A 22290-nucleotide genomic window follows, 5' to 3' on the forward strand; every position below is an offset into this window, starting at 1 on the left:
ACGAGGAATTTATTAAGACTACTCTTAGAGTACAAAAAACATTCTCTTCATGCAATGAGTCAGACACCATATCCCTATGATGTCCATGTACCAGAAAAAATATATCCAAAGAGGTGTACATATACAAGAGGTTCAATCCTAAGGAGAAAAAATATCCATCTGTCGGGGAATTTGGAACTGCCCTAAAATCAGAAATATCCATACATGAGAGGTGTCTGCAAGCAGAGGTTTCACGGGAATAACATTTAAAAATTTGTAATCATTTATGGGTACTAGTTACAATTTAAAAGACACTATAGTTACACCCACTAACATTTTTACTTTTCTTTAAACATTTTGAATTTTCCTCAGTGGTTAATGTCCATGAATGTATTTGATATAAGGATATTTATGCCTCAAATTTTGGCAGCAATTTTGTAGTAACAGCAGTTACAAGTAATTACTCTTGACAAATATTTAATTCGATTCACCTTTAATTCTGTGGTGAAGCAATAGTATAGTAATTTTGAACAACTTTCTCATGAAATTTTTGGCCAAGACACAGAGGTACAGTCATATGAAGAAAGTAACGATTACTTTCCAATAGCAATGAGCATATTGAAATATGACTTGGTGCTTTCCTGGAAAATGATATTCAGAAACTGTTATCAGGTTTGCAGCAAGGTCAGCGTCAATATGGCCTCCAATTTCTTGGCTCCCAACTTGGGCACCATCTTCAGGGAAATGAAATTGATCACAATTTTAAATGGCTTCTAAAGAATTCATAACCATTTGGCGCTCACTCCGTAATTTAAATCATAGTTTGCTTTAATAAGTCCAGGTAATAATAATCCCAGAATAGCCCAAAGCATGTGAAAATCTTAAACTGAGGGTTGAGGCCAAGTTCCATTTCCCAGACGATCTGCAACTTGGAAAAAAATTCTAACATTCACAAAATTGCACCAAAGGGTAGACTTGACTAAGATTAAAACTTAGGACGTTCTAAAACATACTATAGATAGGGGATCAGGTTGGCATGGTAGCTGTTGTTGGCTTCCTATCCTGTGGGTCAAATCCTGGAAGTGGCTGAAATATTTCATAAACTGCCCATTCTCTACTTGAGTGCTTTGTGGAGAACATTTCAAGTACAGCAGTCTGTCCATTGCATGGGAAATTAAGCCATGGTAACTGTGGTACCTTTTTTCAAGAGCAGAATAATGCTGAAACTGGGTTTTCCTCCACTCTTCCTTTCCTACTCTGCCTAGTAGAGGAAATGACCTAAGCCTTATTTTGCCTCTTCAGTTATCAGCTATTTTATGCCTTTACAAAATACAGAAATATTACCACCACCACATTATGCCCTTTTATAATTTTATAAAATACAAAAGATTTTTCAATTTATACTGAAAAAATCCATTTTATTTTTCTTAGTAAAATTCAGTAGAATAAATTATTCAGTCCTGAGATTAAAAATACTTCAAACTCCTCTGGTCATGTCATGCTGGTGATTCATCATGCTAATAACTTCGACCAAAGAGAACATAATGCTTTGGCTTCCTGTTGCAGCTTGGATGAATGCACTTGTCATTTGGTTCAACAGCTTGTGGCTGGTCAAAAGGAATGCAAAGGCTCTTGGCTCCCATCGACGGAGCTCCACTGTCAGCTGCATCTTCCCTAGAATCATATTACAGAAAAATCAGCACCAATTAATTAGGCTGCATAACTGTGGACTTTGACCCATTCACTGCTGCTTGTAAGTTGTGAACTTATACAAGGAACAGAATTTTTTCTCAAGATTTTTATTCATGTAAATGCCTCACGGAGTGGCAAGTCCTGTTTTTGATTGCAACCCACTACTCTGCCACTCGGTGGGGTCCACAGTGAATGGGAAGAGGGGGCTCACTACTTTCGTGTAGTTTAGCAAAAAGCTCAAAAAGTAATAGTCGTGATTGGTAATTGTAATCTGTGCATAAAAATAGTATGCTATACTGAATTTATGAAGTTAAAGCTATAGTATAAAACATACACATTTAGAAATTTTTACTGATGCTGCACACTCACTAGCAAATAAACTGAATAATGCATTACTTTATTCCACATCTTGGCATAAAATTCATTATTACAGTATTGCACATATAGCTTTTGCATGAAGATAAAAGGCAAATCCTTGTTGCAATTCTATATGATTTTTGTTAGTATATTCATTTTTGGAGCCAAGGATTGTGTGAGAGTGTTCTAAATTTAAAAAAATTGCTTTGAAGTCTTTTTCTCCTCAATGTCAGACATGAAATGAATGAGGTCTCATTATGACCACACAGATTCATTTTATCCTAAAAATATATTGAAAACTAGAATTACAAGCAATAATTTTGAAATTCGATATAAATAAAATAAAAAAATTGTCTTTGAAATGCGGAGATACTAGTTCATTCAAAATGGAGAAACAGAACTAAATTTAATTTCAGCAAGAGAATGAAGATAAGTCTAGGGAAAACATTTTATTTTGGTTGTATAATGATCCAATTTCAGAGGGAAAAACCTAGCTCAATCAATAATAATGGATAGATATAACAAAGCCTAAAGAGATAAAATAAAAGACACTATTCACAGTCATCATGCACTCTAGATAACTCCCTTCAACAGTCAACGGATTCCAATGTAAATTATTCAAACTTATCTCAAGCGTGTGAATGCAAAAAAGTTGGTTATTGCTGGAAATAACTGATTACCTACTTGCATTGGAATTTAAAATTGTACTCATCAGAGTATTTGTATGGACTCAGTATTGGTTCAATTGATTCAGGGGTTACATAGGGTACCCACTCAGCACAAAAGATAATTTAGATGGAAATTATTTTGGTAATTTAGGGCAAATTTACCCTTGTCTTTACCCTTTCTTTACCACTTAATTACTCGCGTGCAGAATAGCCAACAGTGAAGTATAAAAAAGATATAGTGAGGCTTTTACTTAACTGTAAGTGCTTAAGAAAAATTTTAAGTGGAAAAATAAAGTTCAATATATCCACAGCAACACTTAAATGACATTTAAAATTATTTTCGATTTCATTTTGCAAATATAGTTTCACATTACATACACGCTATCGATGAAAGGCTGAGGTCAATAACAGAAATTAAGTACCTGATTATTTTCTTAAATACATACAGAAGAATACTAATTCTCATTGGATAATTATTTTCGCTAAAATAATTACAGTAAAATCTCTTTACATTGCAATGGAGGGGACTGAAATTTGGGCAATTTGATGTATGGAGGTTCACTATAGAGAGGTTTCAGTGATGGGCACCATTTTTTCATATCCTTCGGAAATGAAAGGCACTACTGTCTTTTAAACCATCATATTTATGTGTTTAAACAAACATGCATGAACTAGTGATCATGTATTTATTATTAAATAATTACAGACAACTACCACTATCGCATGATTTTTACCATGATTCGAGAGAAAATGATGTGATCTCTCTTAATTCAACAGTCATTTAAAATGATTAGGATAGTTGGATACCTTTTTTCTTATTTACTGTTAGGTATGCTCTCATATGAACAAAATGGCCACAATTAATGATTAACGTGAAAATTACAGCATATTAAAGATGCATAAGAAAAAAGGAAGGGTGAAACATTTGTCCCTGAAAATGTCATTCCATGTTCGTAATCGCGGCTGCATTAATGGTCTCTAGTTGTCTCGATACAATTTGTGGAGGTAGTTAGGCTGTCTCGGGGGTGTCTCCTTGGTATGATAAGTGGAGGTTTAACCAAATAAAGAGGTTCACTACATAGAGCTTTGCACATAAATTTACATGTAAATCTGACAGGACCGTAGGGGTGGTATGAAGTATGGAGGTTTATGATGTAAAGAGGTTCACTACATAAAGGTTTTATTGTATATGAAAGATCGAGTTTACATCTTGACAGTGGGCTATGTTAGCTCCTCCACTGCAATTTGCATTGGTGGACTGTAACATTGGCTACATGTGGACAATTAAATAAATAATAAAGGAGGAAAATAAACGTGACTGCAAGTGCCAAAGTAAAGTGCCTGGAAATTCTAATATCTAACAATTACTGGAGCAAGAAGTAAACTATACTCAGTTACCTGATATAATGTTGAAAATCATAATATTTAATTCAGTGGAAAATTTAACCAAGGAGTTGCATCACTTTTTGCTGTGACGCCATGGTAAGGCAATACTTTTTAATAATCTTCATTGGTGTAATTTGGTTCCCTCAACCTCTGCTAAAGTAGAGCACTCTTTATATACAGTGATTTCATTGGTTTGCATCCTTGGAGGTGAAAAAATTTGGAAAAGCACATTGTTTACTGGATTCTCCATTGGGTGAATTTGTTTCCTTGTAATCATGCCGAAAGGCATATGGTGTGGAAGATGCTGTCACCGAGTGCTCAATGGAAGAAAATTATTTAAAGAAATAAAAGATCGTAGCACTTTTCCACAAGAACTTTTAATGCGTACAATGCGTTTCGGCTCACTGAGCCATCATCTGGTATGGCTCAGTGAGCCGAAACGTGTTGTACGCGATAAAAATTCTTGTGGTAAAGTGCTACGATCTTTTATTTATTTTAATATGTCCAACTTCCACCAATTGAAGCCTGAATCTGTTGAATTTATTAGGAAGAAAATTAGTTCTTAGACTAGCATTGTTTCTATTTGATAAGAAATGAAATTGCCTATTCCTCTTAAAACATTGTATATTTAGTACCTTTTTGTTGTTCAATGTAGATTTCGCTCATTATCGTGTAATAATTTCTAGAACCCATTAGTTCAATCTACTGTTAGTCCACATTAGTACCGACAGAGGGGATGGCGTCATGTTTCTTTCCAAGCTCCACAGATGACTCTAATGTCATATCGGGAGGTTTCACCCAGAAAAAGTACGAATTTTACCACGAAATTACCCAAATTTACCACTTAAATTTACAGATAGTTTACCCATTTACATGCAGGTTTGCAATCTTTTACCATAATTTTACACGGGTAGAATAAGGGTAAAAATGGTGTAATCTACAATCTAAAATGGTCTAATCTATAATAAAAAATGGTGTAATAATTTATCTTGTGTGCTGACTGGGTAAGTTCGACATTATGTAATGAAAAGTAGTAGCACTTTTCCAAAATAATTTAATTAAATTATGGTGGACAATAGCAACTACCTTTCACTTCAATAGACTCACAATCAGTTTTAATTTAACAATCTTGATTGGGTAAGTTAAACCTGTGATATATGCTTATTGCCAGCTGCAAACAAGGTCTCCCTCTCTATGGACAGTTCTTTATCTCAACCCAAACAGTATCTTTTAACTTACCTAGCACTGTCTTTCTTGATTTGATCTTCACAAGGAATGTCTCCACAAAATGGAGCTAAAATAATATTTTTTTGCTCTAGCTGCAGACAGAAATCAGTCCAATCCTTGCATATTTTTTTATGATCATTGAGTTCCTTGGCGGCCCTGTATAAAAATAAAATCAATCAAATGCTGTTATAAGTGATTATTCCCCTTTTTGGCCACAAAATGTTTATTATTATGCCATGGAAGTGCTTCAAAATCAATTACAATTGGCTCAATTCAGCTATTCAAGTAAACATGTTCAATGCAGTATGACTAGACTTCTCCATTTGTGTGCTGTATCCAGTTAGTGCTGCCTGGAATTCTCATCAACAGTACATGTATTTTACAAGTAGAAAATTTTTTAATTAAGTTTCATTCATAGATAGTTAATGCAAAACATAATGCTGCATTCAAAGTTAGAATAAAGTAGCAAGTATTAAACATTTGATACCCAAATATTTGGCAAGACACATTTTTTATTACATTTCATCTTGGAAAATTGATCTTTTATGTACATAATTATCTGTATCAATAACCAATACATGGTAAGAATGACAAATTCCCTGTAATTCCATGATTTTAATAGTTTTTACAATAATTCTGCATAGCTGATATGAGAGGTTAGTGGATCGCATCATAAAATCAATTTAAGGATTGTTGACTACTGATGAGAAACAACTTTGCATAAGCATTTGCATTTAATTGGGTTTCAAAGATATAATAATAAAAACTTTTCATTTTGACTTGATTCATTTAAACATCTATGCATGACTCTTCTTGATTTTACATATTAAATAATTTACAGAGATATAATTGGGCACAAAATCTCCAATTCCAATCTGTTTTCATTTACAATTATATGTGTTTGACTAAGAAATTATTCATGCTTGAACAAGTGAAACCTACCTAGAGAGCATATCCTCTTGTATTTTGGTAAGCATGGTTACAATGGTGGTTGTTGCTTCTGAGCTTTTTATGATTAACTTCTCACGGTTGTCCCGCCTAACTGCCACAATGTTACCTTGTTGAACATCTCTTGGCCCAACTTCTATCCTAATTGGTACTCCCTGTACAGAAAAAACAGAGAGAGTGTCCAGTGAGTAGTTGCAATGTGTGAGTGAGTAGTTGTTCAATTAAGAACCTGTATTTGACACACAGATATGTACACCGAATGGAACCTTTACCCAAGCTATACATTTGTTCTTAATATTTAAGAATTACACCGGTTAATAGAGGTTTACATGGGATCAGAGGGAGTTAGTTAGAGGGATACCATAACCCCCCACAGTAATTTCAAGGAAAATTGAAAATATTGTAATCTTTGAGGTGCCCCTCTAATGAAAGGTTTTATTACACCAGCCTTGACTCTTTTGCCAATAAGTTGTGATGTCAAGAAATCTTATAGAGCAGTTCACTGTTACTCATCTGCTCCTCGACCTCAAGCATCATCTGCTCAAAATTATGTAAAATTGTAAAATCATGCAAATTACACCAAGCGCATAGAAGTTCATTACAACATACATAGTTCCAAGGGAATATAGAATAGGGTGGTTTCCTATTATTTTTTTATTGCCTAAATCGAAAGATTATTACTCCAGGAGTATGTATTTCACGCTTTTAGATTTTTAAATTACGATATCTATTTTTTCCAATTAAATGTAAAGTGAAAATTTTCAAGCACTCGAAAATGCGACGGGTAAGTATGAATGCCGGGAAACTCCGTGTGACGTCGTTCTAGTTCCCGCTGCCGCAAGTGAGGTGACCTTGGAACAAGGCTCTGAGCGCTGATATGACGCAGGATGCTAGCAGGTAGCAGAGTACCATGCTAGCTGGGAGTGCTTGGCTTAAATAAGGATTATTAATACCTTATCAAACGAAGAAAACTTTCCGACCTTAGCCAGTTTTAATAGGTGATTATTAAGACATGTTTCTCTGTGCCTCATGCATGCATTGGTAACCTTGGATGATGTATAACTCCTATCTACTCGTATCAGTGGCGGATACAGAAAAAACTCAAGGGGGAGGCGCAACATATCTTGAGTTGTCTTTACTTTTATCGTAATAAAAGATGATCAAGTCACAGGCAAAGTATATGAAAATTTATTTAAAGTGATTATAAACACGTAAAAGACAATGCCATCTTATGATATAAAAAAGTCACAATTGTGGTTTTGCAATGTTCGACAATACAGGCGGACCCGCAAGGGGGGGGGGCGCGCGCCCCCCATCTGTATCCGCCACTGACTCGTATAGAAACTAGGTCCCTGTGACGTCACGTGGAGTGGCATCGCATGGGCGCCAATCTGGCCTTTTTCAAATGAGGATAAAATTGACCCTTGCCATTCGTCTAAACCGGTATTTCTAAAACGAAATAATTTGTATACTATGAATACACTAATGGTGGGTAACGAATTGCAATCAATGCCTTTCATTTTCTTTGATAAAGGAAACTACCCTATTCCTTACTTTCAACTCCCAATGATTAAACTTCCATCCAGGGGAGTAATTGTCTCTGTAGTCTCCTTTAACTCTGATTTGCTGCTTTCTCAACTCTTCTTCCAATTTAGTGCAAGCTTCAATGAGGTTTGCTTTGTCGTCATCTCCCATTTTAGCTGTAATTCCACATGGAACAATCACCACCTGCAAAAATACATATGCATTCACTTGTTAAGTGTACGCCTTTTGTTAAGCCTTAGCATTATCATTTTCTGAACCATGCATATATATTATTGTATATTTCTAATAACTGTAGTGGTTATCACTCCATTATGTATAAATTTTAAATGCTTCTGAAACATTGAGAAATTTTTGTTGAGTCTTCAAAATTCAATTAGAACAAGTTAATTTGAGTTTCATGAACACACATCCAAACTACCGTATAAGCGCGTGTAAGAGGCGCACCTTTTTTCCCAGACATTGCAGCCGAAAATGGGGGTGCGCCTCTTACACAAACTTCTAATCTCCCCCCACCCTCCCCTTCCACGGTCGCAAGTCTAAGGGGAACTGAGTGGCCTTGATTTTCAGCGTGAGTCAGTCATCTGAAACCCTGGGTCAAAATCAAGCGGCAGGCAGGGGAGTTTCTCCCTTAGTGACGTATTTTTAAAATGCTCCTGTTTGAATTTCTTGCAAGCATCGCGCCGTCACGTCGGTACCCCAGAGGTGAACATAGAAAAGATCGCGCGGGCTGATTCGCTCCGGAGCGCGCGCTAAATTTACTGCCGCGAGTGGGCGTCCCGCGGCATTTATACTGCATATAGTAATCGGTTATCAAACGTAGAGAAACGCGTATTTTTGAAGGACATACCTGGTTAATAGTCAATATCTGTCTTGCCGAGTAATTTCCATTACGCTGAGGACCTGATTTTCCAAAAATCATCTTCGGACGCTAATATGAGGATTTTTGCAACTGAAAATTATATTGGAGTCAAAACCTGCGCTTTCAAAACTTCGAACGAGTGTGTTCATTGTTGGACTGAATTGTGGATGGAAGAAATCAGAAATGCTTATAAGTGAAGAGCGCGGAAGGAGAGGTCCAGGGGAAAGAGCGCGATCCCACCGTCTTCGAAGCAAGCAACGAAATACGGAGGGGAAGGAGCGCACTCCCTCCCCTCCGTATCTCAAGCTACGAGGCTATGAGCGAAGGAGCACGGGAAGAACACGTCCGATCTTGCATGTGACGTAGTTGCCTTCACAGCGAAGGGGCGAAGGCGCAGCAATGTGATATACGCAGTTAGCGTTGCCTAAAGTTTCCGGTCCGTCTCGTCTTGTTTGAATGCGCTTATGCTACGCTTGTTTCTTCCAAAATTGACCTGTTTGGACTATTTTGAATATTAGTAGCTTTGTTGTAACTATAAATCTTTGTGTCAAACAATTAGAGCTTAAAAAACTTAAATTCTGTCAGATATGCGTCGCGTTACATCTCTTTCTTTTTTTGAACCTCGTGCGTGTCATACAATTATTGAAAGCTATCGAGATATCCTCGGGCTCAGTAGATGACTCCCCTTGCATTTGGCCTCCATAAACTGGGAGATCGATCAAGGTCAGTTGTGAGACGGGGTAGGGATGAAACACGTTTTCATTGTTCCCCTGTAACTTGATGTTTTCCTATTTTCCTGTGGGGTCTCGGAAAGGAAAAATAAACGGCAGAGGCATTGGCTGATGGAGGGCCGAGTGTGGTTCCGTTAAATCTACGACGTGGTTATTATCCTACGGCGCTGAGATTGCCCCGATTGTTGTCCAAGCTCTGGGGAAGGTTCATGCTAAATGCCTGTCGTGTTTTCCCTTAAAATTTTCCACGGCTACAATTCTATTGCAATACTCCTGCGAGAGCATTTAAACAAAATTGTTCGTGAGTAGGACAAGCATCGTAGAGCGACGGCGTATGCGAAGAGAGGATCGGAACTCTTTCTACTCCCTCTTATACCGCTATTACCGCCGCAGTTATCAAAATTTTCTCTTTCAATTAATATTGAAAGAGGAAAATTCGATAGCTGTCGAAATTCCAGGCGTACGTCTGCAACACCGCGCGATAGTATAAAAAAATGCCGCAAAATTTTTTTCTTCATAGCTCCGATGCTCAAAATAGGGGTGCGCCTCTTACACGTGTGCGCCTCATACACAAGCTTATACGGTAATTGATTCAATAGCTCTCATGAAATTCCATTGGGATAAAAAGAGCCAAAAATATTACTGGAACTATTACAAGAAATTTTTCTTATAACTTACTTGCATACAAGCAACTTTTGGAGGAAGGACCAGGCCTTGATCATCAGCATGAACCATAATCATAACCCCTGAAAAAATAGCAAAACTCCATAAGATATACAGTACAAAAATTCATGACTTGTTGCACCAGACAAAGAATTTTTTCTTGAATGCATGAAAATTTGTGCCGACATATTTGTTTGATAAAGGTAAACCTTTTATAGAAAATATTACATATCGATGGCTAAGTTCTAACAACACGTATCTCAAAAATAGCAACTTTTTAGAAGAGCAAAAAAATGATTAATTTCTAATTTTACGCAGAAATTAAAAACCAAAAATTCGTAAAACTGAAAAAGAAGCATACATTTGCCAATAAAGAGTTGTTTTTTTGCTTGAATTTTATTTTTTAATGCTACCACACTTAGTTTAGACACGTGTGTCAAGCGGGCCAAATTTTGAGTTACGTGTTGTTAGAACTAAGCTATCGATATGTATATTATATTATCATGGTTATGTTTACATTCCGATAACATGCTTCACTCACCAATTGTCCTGGTTGTCATTCCCCAAGAATTTTGGTAAACGTATTTCTTTTCTTGTGAGTCTGGATCTTCATACACAATGTTGAACATTTTTGAAAAGCTTTGTCCAAGATGATGTGATGTTGCTCCCTATGAGAAAAATTTATTGGATAAATCATGAATGACTTTTCATGATACATTGGGATTTATTTTTGCAAAATTTAAAGAAGGAAAGAAAAATAAAATTGCTAGTAAAACAAACCAAATGAAATAATGGTGCTTTCAATTGTCGTAAAATTTCTGAGGGTGAAAATTTTATCAAATATTATAGCTACGTAATTATTACCAAATGGTAAAAAAAATCATTTAGGAATCCACCAAGAAAATTAGTAGCTAATGAAGTTTACATTGTGGCCAGACAAGTAATTATGTTGCTTAAACATATAAATATACACAACAACACAGTCTGGAAAATAAATAAACGCAGAATTAGAATTTACACATTTTAATCTTACCACATAATTGAGTCTAGTCTAAACAGTCAAGTTGAAAATCCACATTTAAGAGCCAAGTTAAAAAATTTATAAAATTTTAATTAAAATATATAAAATAAATAGGTTTAATAAGTTTTATTTTAATGAATTCGATTTGAGTGACCTTGGGACTAAGGTTTGGTAAGGTGTATTTAGGTTGTTTCTGGTGCCTCTTTGTGAGCCTCCCATGACATCATGGGGTTTCTCTCTCGTCGAAGTGAAATGCGAATACTGAGTGCGGGGTAGACCCACCGCTACCTCTGCGAATATTTGTCCCTAAATGCTCGAACGGGGGTGAATATGTGAGGCCCATCACTATTTTGTAAATGTACCTTGCCGGTCAAACAAAGGTACCCCCTTTCGGCCCTAGAAAGGTTGGATATAAAAGGAGCACGAGACCCGGATCTTGGGATTTTTGGAGACATACTCCTGGTGGGAGGATGATCTGAAGTCCCTTGGAGAGAAAGACGGAATGAAGCTACTTCCAGAAGAACAAGTGCCATCACAAGGTACCATCCATGTCACTCCTGCCATTCCTTTCCTTTAGCCTTCCTTTCCTGCCATTGGTCTCTAACCGCCCGGTTAATTAGGTAGTGTATTTTTATTTAATTAAACCGGTGCCTCTACAAAATTTCTCCGAGTTGCTTTTTTTTAATACTACTGACGACCTCTATCCACAACTCATATCATTTGACGATTAATGCTTAAATATTTGAAGGCTTTATTGACCTATCTTGATGGGAGTGGAAGGAGATGTTACTGATACCTTGATAGCAAATCATTGAAAAAGCCATAGAGAACTTTTGCTATATCAGAATTTAAACTAAATTATTGACTTGTGATGATTGCCAATAAAGAAGGTAGTATGTCAATGCTGTTTCTTAATGCTTGAGCACTTGCCAATATTGAAGTTACTATGATCTGGAGGGTTTTTCTGCATTTTTGAGATAAATCTACATGTTCATAATAGAAACAATGAGGATTGCATTATGTATATATCTTAGGCTACCTGAATGCCTCTTCCACTTGCAGAAACAAATGCTTCAACTGTAGTTGTGTAGTCAGCACCAGCAAATTTCTCCTTCTCTGTCTTCCTCCCCCTGACAACAGGAATGGCCAGCAGGTCAGTGTAAACTTTGGTGTACAAGTCTGTAGGAATACATTTAGGTAATTGTAACTGCTTTCATTGAGTGAACTCAATTCATTCACTAATGATAATTTTTTTTAATAATTAAGGAGATTGAGATTAAACCAAAATGCTGAGATTAAAAAAATGAAAATACATAATGTCATGCAATGAAAAAAGTAAAGTACATGGGATGATGCTGATGGAAGTTTTGATTGAGATGAAGTAGGTATGCATTATTGTGCATCTTAAACTATTTCTGAGCAGAGACTAATCTTGAACACCTCATCCATTTTCATTAACGTCACCATAAGTGCCAACATGATCCCATTCATGCATATGACACCTATCATGTGATGGGATAATATTTTTATTTTATTTTAAGAATAAAAATTAATTTTAGAAATAAATTACTGCTTTTCAGCAGAAGAAAAACTTAAAATTATTATTAAACCATAAAATATTTAAGAGCATTCATGAGGTTTCTGAAAAGCAATACGAATGTACAAAAACCCATAGAAGAAATATCGTTCTCAGGACATGGATTTCACGTAAATCCACCTAAATTCATCAAGAAAGAGTACACTAACAAAAAAGTAACTGGGGCAATTTTTTTCTTGTGTAAATATTTGATAAATTGCTTTGATACAATTGATAAAGAACTTCATATTAATTTGAAGGATCCTGTTTCCAGTCCTAGCAAATACCAATAATTCTTCCTCCTTGAATTATTATTATATTATGCAAGTGGGGGTATACAGAGGTATGCAGCTGGATAGTTTACTGATTTCATCAGGAGGAGAAATGAATTAGCAATATAGGCCTATGTTAATAGGTAATAATTGAATTGATGAGAATTAATCAGTGCAAAAGAGAAAAGAAATGGCCAAGAGGGTTCTGATCTGAAACATGGCACTTGGCATGATATAGACAAAGGGATGTCATGAAAGGATTATTAGAAAAGACTGGAGGAATTCATGAAGTGAGGATGGAGGAGAATGGACCTGATAAGAAGGGATAGGAAAAAGAGTGAGGAAGTGCGAAGCATGGTAGGTAAGGAGATAGGGCTGCAATAGTAGATAAGGAGACAGAAGAATTTATCAATGACCCTGGCATTGAACACTAGCTAACATCTTCTTCTCAATAGCAGGCATTGCTAGGGCACATAATTTGTCATTGTCATTTCTGTGACATGGTATTCCATAAGAAACTTGCACAATTTTCTCGATCGATGAGAAATACCTCTAGCAGGAAGGATAGCACTGTCCAAGCACAGCACATAGCTTACATAATGTACACATGCGCAAAAAATGCTTTTTCTACAGAATGATACAAATTCCTGCTGACTGTGAACTTGCCAGCACATGTCACAGCACACAGTGTACTACCCTTCATTTGGAGGGAATTCTGAAGTCTAGATAAATGTATGTAAAATGGATCAGTGCAGAAAAATTACTCCAAATGTATTCAGAATGGATACTATGTATCTTATTTTGGAATATTAAATGTGCCGCCGCACTTTAGAACTCAACCACCAGCTGCCACTGCAAGATCTCTTTTTATTCTATCCATGAATCCTTCCTCCTCCCACCCCGATTACGAAGCATACTTCCCTGTAACATGATTTCCAGCATTTACCCCCTAGTTATAGTACCGTATAAGCTTGTGTAAGAGGCGCACACGTGTAAGAGGCGCACCCCTATTTTGAGGATCGAAGCTATGAAGAAAAAAAATTTTGCGACATTTTTTTTATCCTATCGTGCGGTGTTGCAGACGTATGCCTGGAATTTCGACAGTTATCGAAATGTCCTCTTTCAGTTCTATTTGAAAAAGGAAATTTTAATAACTGCGGCGGCATAAGAGGGAGTAGAAAGAGTTCCGATCCTCTCTTTGCCTACGCCATCGCTCTACGTTGCTTGTCCTACTCACGAACAATTTTGTTTAAAAGCTCTCGCAGGAGTATTGCAATAGAATCGCAGCCGTGGAAAATTTTAAGGCAAAACACGACAGGCAAATGGCATGAGCTTTCCCAAGAGATTGAACAACAATCGGGGCAATCTCAGCGCCGTAGGATAATAACCACGTCGTAGATTTAAAGCCCCTTGCACACCCACCGATTTTGGACGGCCGGTAAAATATCGGCCGTCCACATTCCAATAGTGAACAATGGGAGAGCATTGGAGCTTGCACACGTACCGACCACACGCCGGCACCGGCAAAATGCCGGTTAGCTGCCGGCTATTTTCACTGTGGATCGCCGACGCCGGCTCAAAAACTTATCAACGTATCGTTTGACCGGTAAAAATCCGGCGTGTGTGCAAGCATCGCTTCGCCGGTAAAATATCGGCCAATATTTTACCGGCCGTCCAAAATCGGTGTGTGTGCAAGGAGCCTAACGGAACTACACTCGGCTCTCCATCAGCTAATGCCTCTGCCGTTTTTTTCCTTTCCGAGACTACACAGGAAAATATCAAGTCACAGGGGAACAATGGAAACGTGTTTCATCCCTACCCCATTCCACCAACTGACCTTTTTCGGTCTACCAGGTTCAATTCCCCGAGTTTCTGGAGGTCAAATGCTACGTGAGTCACCTTCTGAGCTCGAAGATATCTCGATATATCTTTCTGCAATTGTATGACACGCACGAAGTTCTAAAAAGAATTAGACCTAACGCGACGTATATCTTACAGCATTTAAGTTTTTTGAGCTCTAATTGATTGACACAAAGATTTATAGTTAAAATAAGGCTACTAATATTCAACATAGTCCAAACAGCACTATTTCGGAAGAAACAAGCGTAGCATAAGCGCATTCAAACAAGACGAGACGGACTGGAAACTCAGGCAACGCAAACTGCGTATATCACATTGCTGCGCCTTCGCCCCTTCGCTTTAAAGGCAACGACGTCACATGCAAGATCGGACGTGTTCTTCCCTTGCTCCTTCGCTCGTAGCTTTAAATACGGAGGGGAGGGAGCCCTCTTCCCCTCGATCTCTCCTTCAGCGCTCTTCACTTATAAGCATTTCCGATTTATTCAATCCACCATTTAGTCCAACAATGAGCACACTCGTTCGAATTTTTTCAACCGCAGGTTTTGACACCAATATTACTATATGCAGTATAAATGCCGCGGGATGCCCACTCGTGGCAATAAATTTAGCGCGCGCTCCGGAGCGAATCACCCCTCGCGATCTTTTCAATGTTTACCTCTGGGGTACCGACGTGACGGCGCGATGCTTGCAAGAAATTCAAACAGGGGCATTTTAAAAATACGTCACTAAGGGAGAAACTCTACTGCCTGCCGCTTGATTTTGACCCAGGGTTTCAGACGACTGACTCACGCTGAAAATCAAGGCCACTCAGTTCCCCTTGGACTTGCGACCGGGGAAGGGGAGGGGGGGGAGATTAGAAGTTTGTGTAAGAGGCGCACCCCCATTTTTGGCTGCAATATCTGGGAAAAAAGGTGCGCCTCTTACACGCGCTTATACGGTACTTGCTCTGTCCTCAGTGGATATATATCATTCTGTAAGTGGGGAGTAGGTGCTGAAAATCATGCTAGACAGAAGGATGCTTGGTAATATGGGTAGGAGGAAGAGGAAAACATAGATAGGATAAAAGGAATAGTATTGTATCTGGCGTAACTTCATAGGATATGTAATTCATACTAAACCAACACGAAAAACTGTGTGCACTTCAACAGGATTCTTTTATTTCACAACCATGGTTCCATCAAACAGTCCACATCGTCCGGTGTCCATGTGACAAAGGATGTTGAATGTTCAAAGAAGCCGAAATATTCCTGTGGACGTGCACAAATTTTTCTTTTTTGATTCAACATGTAAAAATATAAAGAATCATGCTGTGGCAGCTGGTGCTTATGAGCTGAAGAGGTGCAGGACATTAAACATTTTTAAATAAGATGCATAGGGTCCCTTATGAATACATTCAGAGTGATTTTTGCACAGATCCATTTTACATGTATCGACCCAAGCAGCAATCAATATCCCAATAACATCCAGACAACATAGTCTGCGTTAATGTACGACATCTGAGCAATATCCATGTTATATGGCTCACGACTTTCGAGCGTTCCTCTGCGTTGTGTTGTCCATAGGTGACGACAGTTTCGCTAGCCATCCTGCTGGATCTTCAGGTCAGAAGTGCCCTACCTGAAGATATCAGCAGGAAGGTTGGAGAAACTGACGTCACCTATGTACAACACAACGCAGAGGAACCCCTGAAAGCCATGAATCATATGGAGAAACGCCACAGAAACCTTAGATCTAATATCCATGTTAATCCAATCAACGTTGAATGGATTTCTGTCAAATATCAAAAGGACCCGATAAACAACGTTGGAGTGATGTCCAACAGTGGACATAGAGGTCCATATTACAACATCTATTAAGGCCTGGTTACATGGTACATTAACACACACAACTTAATGTCTGTTTGCATGAATGACTCTTCTCAAAATATCCTTCGTATTAAACAACGTGTTTTCGCTATATCAACCTGACTTATATATTCGATGGACATTGTCTGCTGCTTGGGGAGGCTTTAGAATTCTCCTCCATATATAATGTAAACTGTGTGCCATGGCATGTGCTGGTGAGTTCACAGAAAGCAAAATTTTTACAGGGATTCTCCTCATTCAGTAGAAAACATGGTTTTTCACATGCATATGTTATGAAAACTATGCAATCAATGCATCACGCATAAGGAAATCACAAGCACTATCCATATGCATGTGATTTTCCATGATTGTAATTGTGGAAAATCACAAGTGTTTATACTTCAATATGTGCAAATTTTGATTCAGTAATATTCATCTAATGCAGATGGCTTACCTAAGATGTTCATCACTTCTTCTTCTGCTTCTTTTGGATCTGAATATGCCGTATGACCTTCTTGCCATAAGAATTCTCGTGTTCGTAGAAAAGGTTGGGGATGCTTGAATTCCCATCTCTGGAATGAAATATAGAATTTTAAAAGCATTGAAGGTATTTCATTTACAATATAAATATGTACGGTATAAAAGATAATTCCAACTGACCACTACATTATTCCACTGATTGAGTTTGATTGGCAGATCTCTATACGACTGTACCCACTTGGCATAGGCTGGATACATAACAGTCTCACTTGTTGGTCGAACAGCAATTGGCTCTGCCAAATCAGAATCCCCTGATTTTGTCACCCAGGCAACCTTTGAAAATACAAGCAAGTTATCTTTGTCACGGTATTGTAAGATTTATCCATGTTACCCATGGTAACTTATAAGTATAATGTATTTAATCCTCTTAGTTCCACCTAATTGGAGTGGTATTAATGTGAAATACCTGAGGTGAATTTAAATGAAATGTAGTGTTTCTGAAAAAAAAAGTGATTTCATTTTCTGGTCCATCAAGGTGCGGTTTTTTAATTTTTATTTCTTGAATCTTGATTTTTAACAACACATTATGATTTTTTTTTTCAAAATTTCAGCTACTGCATGCTTATCAATTTTAACTTTAAAAGTAACTTAAGTAAAAAGTGACACTTTTCTATTAAAAAGCAAAAGCTGATATGGATATGTGCCAATGGTACTAAGAGGGTTAATACATCCTCTGAGATGAAGAATACATCAGCTATTTCAGCCATGGCTCCTATGTGTTGTTAGGGCCTTTCTATAGGAATTCTAACCAAGGCACTCATTCCTGGGAGTTGGAGATTTTGATCTTCAGAAGAATCAAGTTATATTACAGGACTTCAATAAAAATAAAAACTATAAAGAGTAAGGTAAGATCTTCAGCTGCAGCATCAACAATTTTCTAATTTCAGAATGTAACCAATGCAAGCATTGAGAGCCAATTAACAATGGCTAATACCCTGTGCCAATTATACGCAACATCAGGCAGATACATGAGGGGGGAAGGATTTGGGAGTTTTAGCCCCACTGAAATTTTTTCCCTAACAGCGACATGGCATCCATGGCACATATACTGAGGAGACCACCTTTAGTCCAGGGTCACCTATCCTCTGAAACTCAGTTTTTTTATACAGGTAACTTTCATAATGTCTCCCACCGAATCACTTTGAAACAAACATAGCCAAAATAGAATTTCCTTTGCGATTGGACAAATTTTACTGATATAAATGCAAAGAGAGGTTGTGAATATGGAATTGAGGGATGAAAATCATAGTGAGTGATCCTATGTATGACTCGATGCTTGGTGTTTGCATTCACAGTAATGTTTTGTTGAACTAACAATGAATATATACATCAGCACTATGCAAACACAATTGACCATTTGTTCAATAAAATTTATGGTTCCCGAGTGCAAGCAAATTGAAAAAAAAATACCAGCATAGACAAATGCTTACTAAGCAACACCCAAAGTAAATTTCACATTACATGCCTGTGTAAAAGTTGCATTGTAATTCCTCTCTGAAGGACACAGCCATGGTGCAAATGCATACATTATTCAAACTCCAAGTGTTAATGAAAGAATGTTTCATACCTCTGGTGCAAAGTCAGCGATATGTGTTTTCTCCATTTCCAAGACATTTTTTGACACAAAGATGGGGAAGTAGCAATTTTGTACACCGAGCTTTTTAAATTGAGCATCCAGCCATCCTTTTATCACCTCCCAAATTGCATATGACCATGGCCTTAGGATATAGCAGCCACTTACGTCGTAGTATTCTATCATTTCTCCTTTGGTAATAACCTGTAAATATATAGTACCATTCTTGCAAGATGATCAGAAGGTTGCATCAACTACACTTCAGGAACAATTGGTTTAACTTAATGATTAAACGAAAGTAAAAAAAAACGTTGCATCTCTTCCATATGGGACAGGCAAGCATTTATAAGTGATGAAGCCATTATCATTGCATCAGAGAGAAAAATGTTTTACCTGAGAATACCATTCTGCTAAGTTTTCTAGCTTCTTAACCTCTAAACCGAGCCTGGTAGATTTCTTTGCTTTACCCTCACTTTCACTCTTGTCTGCCTTAAAAGAAAAATTAACGTATTGAACGAGAAGTCAAACCATTTTATAATAGCTAAAGCCTCATGGAATAGTCAACACAAACACTTGAAAGGACAATAGTTGGAATTCGTTTACACACGACATTTAATAAGAAACATAACCATACGGAACCATTGTCAGCAGTAAAATTTAGGTTTCGCGCACTTTTTTATTAGCTCCTTCGTTTGATCCACGATTTCCTTTACTCTTCGAAATCTTCACTTTATTTAAGGAGGAAACAACGCCTTGATCATTTCCCGCTTCCATCTCGAGAGAGACTATCTGTTTTGGTAGCAAGATAATACACTGCCTAAGGAAGAGCCTTCCGTACAGTCACTTCTGACAGTTTGGCAAGTGATTTCGTATGCTGATGTGGCATACTTACAATCATAAACTTTCTCCTTGATCATTTCGCGGGATTTTATTCGTAATTCGTGGTTTACGATAGGCTGAAAGGAGTTAGCTGACGTCTCCGCTCAAATAGTTGAGTAAAAAGCTATGAGATGTCTCTGTCGTGGCAGTGGCTCTTTTTGGATAAGTATAAGTTTTTCCTTTGACTATTATTAATAGTAAAATATAACCATTTTTTTAATAATTAAAAATGCATTTTTGATTTTTAAATTTACTTAATTAATATCTTATGACATCAATTTTGTACATTAATATTAAGTCGCAATTGACTTTAACTTATGTTGGGCGCAAGGGAATATGGTTGACGACTGAGATGAATTCACCTTTACGGTGTGAACAGTGTGGTTTGGAGGATCACTTGCTCCGTTGTTCTCGGTGTAGGACTGTTTATTATTGCTCCAAAGAACACCAGAAACAACACTGGAAGAAACACAAGCCTGTTTGTGGGAAAACCAGGGTTGACAAGAGTGATGCTGAGAATTCGTCAACTCAGCCTGACAGTACTCTTGACTCAGTGACCAAATTAAGAGATCGTGATAACTCTAAAGTTGAAAAAATTGACCGAAAAATCAAGGAGAAGAAATCAGAGTCTGAAGATTGGAAAAGTACTGTGATAACATTTGAAGGCAGTGCTGAAAGTGAAATTTTAAATGCCGGAACAGAACGACTAAGTCCAAATCTAGACTTTGGAGATCAAGACGGTAATTTGGCATCAGAAAATTCAGGTGAGGACAGTAATAACTCATCCAAAATGCCACTCAACGAGACGTCTGTTAGTGAACTAGTTTTACCGAATAATGGGGTAGGATTTGCCGATTCCAACCTTGCTTGCAAGTGTCCATTACCTCCATTCTTACACAAGAACCATCGTGAGAAACAGTGGATCATTGAGGAAATATGTAGGAATGTGATAAGAGACATGGATGAGTATGGTGTTTGTGTTGTTGATAACTTTATGGGGCCCCAGACTGGTCGAGAGGTATTGAAGGAAGTCACAGGGATGTATAGCAAAGGAGTTTTTACAGATGGACAGTTGGTCAGTAGTAAAGCCAAAAGTGCTAAGACAATTCGTGGTGATCAAATCACTTGGATCGATGGTAAAGAGAAATCGTGTAAAAATATCGGACACTTGATTAGTAAAGTTGATACCATCATTATTACAGCCAATAGACTCAAGAACAATGGCAAGTTGGGGGATTACAACATCAATGGGAGGACTAAGGTGAGTTGGTCGTCTTCTTCTTGTTGCATTTAGCTTTTATTTTCATGTCACAAATATTTTTATTATAATCCTACCGACAGTGGTACCTTTAACATTTTCAGAATACGTAGAGGATCATCCCTCTATACTTAGATATGTCGTTTGTGATCATTCTTGTCTTGTTATCGTGGAGCATTTCCCTTGTTTGCACTGATCAACTTGAAGTGCTTCCCGTAGTAATGAAAGTATGATTGAATTAAGTCCTAGCATTGTTTTGCTTGCCTACGGTTTTATTTTCTCTTGGAATTTTCCGACTTCTCGGTTAGTTTTTTTCTTTTTCCCCGGCGGACCGTGGGCTTCAGTTGTCAATCGGCTGTTGCCCGGTCAAGAATGTTCTGCGGCAGTGAGGGGTGTTTTTTCGTGATTACGGAAGACTTGTACTTTGGCTCCGATCACCAGCGCAAATTCTGAGGAGACTGTACCCCTACATTAAGTGTCCACTAAAGATATGCTCTACTTTTTATCGATTCATCTTTTACATATTCAAAGATTCCAGTTACTCACCATATGGGTGACCTTAATTTTCCCGGTAGTGATGTACGCATTTCTTCCCTTTTCGCTCTGTGTCTATGAGGAAAAGTGGTTTATATGATGAAGTATTGTAGAAAGATTATTGATATGCTACCATTAGGCTAGTATAGATCAAACGTACAAGTATTTTTGATGGTTTTTGGTTAGGAAGAGAACGCAATTATAATTTATTTTTATCGTCTCGCAGTCATCCAACATTTCATTGATTCCGATTGAAGGGATGTTAATATTTTCCCTGCTAGTTTTTATCAAGGAATTCTACTCGTGCCCTTAAAATTGAGGAGTTTTATTAATGTTCTTGTATTGTCTTATTGTTGATTTTAACTCTTCTCCCTCCTGATAATTTCTTCTAAGTCCAACTTCCTAACCATCATTTCATTGATATTTCCGTCTTACCAATTCAAATTTCATGCCCTTTTGAATCGTTGTTTATTAAATTGTTCTTTGTGTGTTGATTTGCCAGATACAAGGCTCATTGATCAAAATATTGTTTTTATCCGGCTGCTTTCTTATTAACCTGTTATACAGAGGGTGATGGTGAGTTATTTTTGTCGCATCCTAGATCGAACTTGCAAGTGACCGGTCACAATATATTCCTCCCGTCTCCCATCATTTACTAACCATTTTCTTGATTGCACTGCTATCTTTTTTTTTCACCCTCCTTGATTACATCAATTCGACGAAAAAGAGGTGGGTTTATTGCTGAATTAATTTTATCCCTGCATCACGTCGCAGGAATATTTTCTGTTGTGCCTTGTAAATTGGTGTAACCGTTGTTTTCATTATACAATGTTTGGCTTGGAATTGTTTCCCCCATCATCAAACAAATGTCTTCCGGG

General features: G+C 37.4%; 2 protein-coding genes across 3 annotated transcripts in view; one reads left to right on the forward strand and one right to left on the reverse strand.

The window, feature by feature from the left end:
* Positions 1–1368: 1368 nt before the first annotated feature.
* LOC124168264 (bifunctional glutamate/proline--tRNA ligase-like) lies at positions 1369–19682 on the reverse strand. 2 transcript variants are annotated; one of them, XM_046546405.1, is made up of 12 exons: positions 19414–19682; positions 19135–19230; positions 18736–18945; positions 17289–17441; positions 17083–17200; positions 12116–12255; positions 10597–10723; positions 10071–10138; positions 7812–7985; positions 6252–6412; positions 5322–5465; positions 1369–1653 (listed from the first exon to the last, which is right to left on the reverse strand). In XM_046546405.1, the coding sequence occupies exons 1-12, from the start codon at positions 19513–19515 to the stop codon at positions 1497–1499; spliced, it is 1650 nt and encodes a 549-aa protein (XP_046402361.1). In that variant the 5' UTR covers positions 19516–19682; the 3' UTR covers positions 1369–1496. The 2 variants fall into 2 exon arrangements, with proteins under 2 accessions (XP_046402361.1, XP_046402362.1); XM_046546406.1 differs by having other exon boundaries at positions 19135–19226; positions 19414–19505.
* A 263-nt stretch (positions 19683–19945) lies between these two features.
* LOC124167553 (egl nine homolog 1) overlaps positions 19946–22290 on the forward strand; it is a 54078-nt gene continuing 51733 nt past the window's right edge. The window contains exon 1 of the mRNA XM_046545516.1: positions 19946–20881. Coding sequence (XP_046401472.1) covers positions 19973–20881 — 909 coding nt within the window. The 5' untranslated portion in view covers positions 19946–19972. The remainder of the gene's footprint in view (positions 20882–22290) is intronic.

The sequence above is a fragment of the Ischnura elegans genome, chromosome 11 (assembly GCF_921293095.1).
Source record: "Ischnura elegans chromosome 11, ioIscEleg1.1, whole genome shotgun sequence".
Lineage (NCBI taxonomy): Eukaryota > Metazoa > Arthropoda > Insecta > Odonata > Coenagrionidae > Ischnura > Ischnura elegans.

What these genes read in the sequence shown, in the direction of transcription:
- LOC124168264 (XM_046546405.1), bottom strand. Translation starts at nt 19,515, where the DNA reads ATGGAAGCGGGAAATGATCAAGGCGTTGTTTCCTCCTTAAATAAAGTG. An exon ending in TCGCTGACTTTGCACCAGAG is followed by an intron (nt 17,442 to 18,735) that starts GTATGAAACATT and finishes GTATTTTCAAAG; the next exon opens with GTTGCCTGGGTGACAAAATC. An exon ending in CAAAAGTTGCTTGTATGCAA is followed by an intron (nt 7,986 to 10,070) that starts GTAAGTTATAAG and finishes GTATTTTTGCAG; the next exon opens with GTGGTGATTGTTCCATGTGG.